The sequence below is a fragment of the Scatophagus argus genome, chromosome 21 (genome assembly GCF_020382885.2).
Source record: "Scatophagus argus isolate fScaArg1 chromosome 21, fScaArg1.pri, whole genome shotgun sequence".
Lineage (NCBI taxonomy): Eukaryota > Metazoa > Chordata > Actinopteri > Scatophagidae > Scatophagus > Scatophagus argus.
This window is the reverse complement of record NC_058513.1, coordinates 2824697-2828570: the sequence shown is the minus strand read 5'-3', so window position 1 is coordinate 2828570 and position 3874 is coordinate 2824697. Positions and strand designations below refer to the sequence as shown.

At 47.3% G+C, this 3874-nt stretch overlaps 1 protein-coding gene across 1 annotated transcript; it reads right to left on the bottom strand.

Moving 5' to 3' along the window:
- Positions 1-390: 390 nt before the first annotated feature.
- LOC124053084 (protein shisa-6) lies at positions 391-3143 on the bottom strand. The gene is made up of 2 exons (XM_046378048.1): positions 2259-3143; positions 391-616 (listed from the first exon to the last, which is right to left on the bottom strand). The coding sequence occupies exons 1-2, from the start codon at positions 2783-2785 to the stop codon at positions 391-393; spliced, it is 753 nt and encodes a 250-aa protein (XP_046234004.1). The 5' UTR covers positions 2786-3143.
- Between the last annotated feature and the right edge of the window lie 731 nt (positions 3144-3874).

Here is a 3874-nt window from a genome sequence, read left to right as displayed (position 1 = left end):
GTCTGTTCTCTGGATCATGGGGTTAAATCCCGTTGTGTGTTCTGCCTGTGATTGGCCCGCTGAGTGACTGAGAGGTCATCATTTCCAGCCTGTCAGAGACTGCAGGGCCTCGCTACCTCGTCAGCCTGTAATTATCTCCACTAGCAGGCCGCTGTTTTTCTCTGTCACCCTCTCCCTCGCACTATCTTGCTCAAATCAGATGATTACTGGATGTTAACATTGGAGATTACGCTGCTGAAAGGGTGAGCACAGCGGCTGCTCTTCGGAAGAAAATGCACAATTTTACACTGAAATAATGAATATATTGCAAACGCTTTATAAAGGTGCTCTGAGAGTGATGCGAAGGGATAAACTGCTGAAATCTGCCTTCAAGCTATATTTGACCAACGGTCATGACACAAAAACTGTGGTGGATGCTTGTGAGGCGTTGAGTGGAGAAAGAGGAGAGCTCTTACCGTGGTTGGATTTGGAGGTGTGCACAGGGGTGTAGTGGTTCTTGGATGAGGTTCTGACTGGTGTGTTATCTTTGGGCGAGCCGTTCATCGCTGCGAAATTCTCACAGTCGTATTGCGATATGGGTATGGGCCCCTGCTGCCTCAGGATGTCGGCAAGGGCCCTGGAAGCCAAAGAAACAGGAACGACTGTTAACACTGCACCAAAGAGATGTTCCTCTCCTTGTACAGTTTTTCTGTGTCAGTGCAGCTGAACTGAAAAATGAAGTGATAGTGTTTTCTGCACGCCGAATGGCTGATAATTGTGAAGACAGTGTTGTGCTATTACGGGTAATTCAGGGCTGCTCTGTTTCTTCTTCTTCTTCTTTTTTTTTTCCTTTTTTTTTTACGTCTGGGAACATGACGAATGTTCATTTGCAAGAGAAACAACAACGCTGGATGTGTGAGCATCTCGTCTAATTGGGTTGAATTTGAATGTTTTTCAGACCGCACCAGGTGCATATGGAAGGATGGAGCCCTCGAGGGGGGAGAGTGGAAGAGAGGGAGAAGCAATCATGATGAAAGAAAGTTCAAAAAGTGTTTGTTTGCTTTTCCTGGCATGGCTTTTGAAAAGGAAATCAAATTACTTTTGCAGCGCTGCAGCAGCTCAAAGCTTTTGTACGACAAATGTATCACCAATGTAACCTTTGCTTTTAAATTAATATTTTAACCTACCCTCCCACCCTCCACCACCCCCAACCCCACTTCCTGTCACTTATTGAATGTGCAGCGGTGCATGCATGTCACACGACCTTGATACAGCCCCAACGTTAACACTATCCATTATTCACAGTCTTAAGGTTGCTCAAGTGTTGAATAATGCATCCAATAAAAAAAGCTATTCAATCTTGAGGAAATAATGTGTGTCAGCATTTGTTCACTGATGTGAGTACAGTCTACAACATGTGGTCCACTCATGTATGATAACTTTCATATGGTGAAGCCCCAGGAGGATGCAAGGGCCAGCTGAGGAGGCGAGATGCCATCATTCGCCATGATATCCCATCTTTGATGAACCCCCACCTGAACACACCAGACAGCCATGTGGCAATGTGCAGAGGGCGGAGGGTGGAGGGTGGGGGTAACACTGGGGGTAAGTTGTGAAATATGATGTTTGACAGCTGGCCGCCTTCACTTGGTTGGCTCCTGAACCAAATCTTTGAGCTAAAGTTAGGTTCGAACACGAGATGCCCTTTTTTATTCCAGCTTAAACGAGAGAGGACAGAAAAAAAGATCCTATTTGCAACATAAACTAACAAATATGAATATAAATGTCGAGCACCAGCCCTTCTCACTCCCACACACGCACACACACACACACACACACACTTTGAGAACACCAGACTACCACAGCCACAGTAATAGTTCTCTTTCAAGTCCTCTGTAATTATTTTGGGCTTACACAGATGTAACATCTGCTGCAAATCTGATAGAATCTGATCTGAAAAGTGCTCATCAGTTTGGCTTTAGATAACAATCTGTTAATTAATTGAAACACATCGCCAGCCTGATTTCTAGCTCATTCTTTCTGATATCAGGAAAAAACACTCTGACCTCGACTTCAGATAAAATTATCGTAAGATGTACGCTGCAAACATTTGACATGTTTCTGACATGAGTCTTGCCCTTTGACCCTTGCCTTAAAGGGGTTTGTACATCCAAATGTGCATATGATGACTTTTTCTGTCTTACTGGGGGGAGAGCAGCAGAGAACAGAGAACTAACACACTGAATGAATTCACATTATATGTGCTTCTGCCCACTCACCTGTGAATATTCATTTCCTGAGGCGGCTCTGTAGCTTTGTCATACGCAACTTTGGCCGACACTCCCAACACTATGATGAAGGCTATGATCCCACAGGTGATATAGACAGCAGTGTTGGTCTGGTCCATGCTCGGATCGTACGTTTCACCGGTCGGGATGGGCGACGGGGCGGCCGTCACCACCCACAGCGGTGTTTGGTAGTTCTTGCAGGCTTTCTGATCCAGCCGGTCTTTCTTGTACTCGCAGCAGAAGCGCAGGTAGCACGTCCCGCAGCAGTACCGGTGGTCCGTGTTGTTACACTCGAACATTTTGTCATACTGCCCGCTCACGTCGTAGTAGCCCAGGCAGGTGTCGTGGTTGCTGGCGGGCGCCGGCTGCGGGGTCTTCTGCGGGACGACTGTGGGGACCGGGGTGGTTTTGGGAATCTTCTTGGTCGTCGGCTTGGCTTTCTTACCGCCTGTGGCAGCGCTCAGCACGCTCAGAGGGTCCAGGTATATTAGCAGCAACAAAAGGTGCTTTGTCCCCATGGTAGTGAGAAGAACTCTTCAAGTCCTGTGTTTTGGCAAAGACACTTTAACTCGGGTTAAACATGCAGAGGTTTAGTCTTGTCTAAGTTTCGCCATCGAGTCTCCCCCTACTCGCTCAGTCTCCTGTGCCGCCTTCATGCTGAATACAACTCTGTGCGGACTGTCGTCAGGGGCATTTCTCTGCTAAATATTATGCAATGGACAGACTAAAGCCCATTGCGAGCCAGCGGGGATCAGTGGCCGGAGAGCATCATATCCTGACCGGGAGCGAAGCTGAGAGGTGCCCGGGCTCTGCGCGTTCTCCCTCGGCTTGAGCGTCGTGTGAGAGCCGCGCCGTGTCGCTGTCCGAGGTGCTGAATCCTGGAGCCTCCGAGTCAGTTCTGCTCAAGTCAAAGTTAGGCTGGAGAGACACATAAGCCAAATGGGCTCATTAGGTATTGTCCTCACGTCAGAGTCACGTCATTAATGAATTAGCAGACTTGTATACGTCCAAACAAGTTGACAGATTTTAGTTCTGAAAAATGATCCAATTTGAGGTCGTTCTTGCAGTTTTTGGGGTTTTTTTTTTGTTTTTTTTGCACGACGCATTCAACTTGACAACATGACACCCACACAACACCAAATGACTGTGTGTTATCTTCACGTTAAGCATTACACCCTAACCATCGCTGCGCTCAGCTAAATGTGGATACAAGATAATTTGTGTTCATGTTTTCAACTAAAAATTCACATGTAACTTTAATTTCTTTTAGATTTTCTTTATCTGCTCAAAGGGTGGGAGTGTGAAAAGCAAGCCTACCTCAGTTAGGATACCCGCTGGGGAGTTGCTCTCTGTCTGGGTCTCCGAAAGTGAGGAGAATATCAGAGCTCTGAACCCCTCTCTCTCCCTCTCTCTCTGTCTCCCTCTCTGCTTCTTCTCTCCTCCTTCTCGGCTTTTTCCCTCCCTCCGTCTCTTACATCACTTCAGCGCTGGCGTCAGAACTCAGCCAAGTATCGGTAAATTGAAGCCCCCCTCCTCCTCCTCCTCCACCTCCTCCTCCTCCTTCCTCCAAGCAAGCAAGAAAGCAAGCCCGGTTATTGGCATTAACA

Excerpts from the sequence above, each read along its gene's own strand:
- LOC124053084 (XM_046378048.1), bottom strand. The coding sequence starts at position 2,785 with ATGGGGACAAAGCACCTTTTGTTGCTGCTAATATACCTGGACCCTCTG. Across the intron at positions 617-2,258 it reads CAGGAAATGAATATTCACAG|GGCCCTTGCCGACATCCTGA; the intron begins GTGAGTGGGCAG and ends TTTGGCTTCCAG.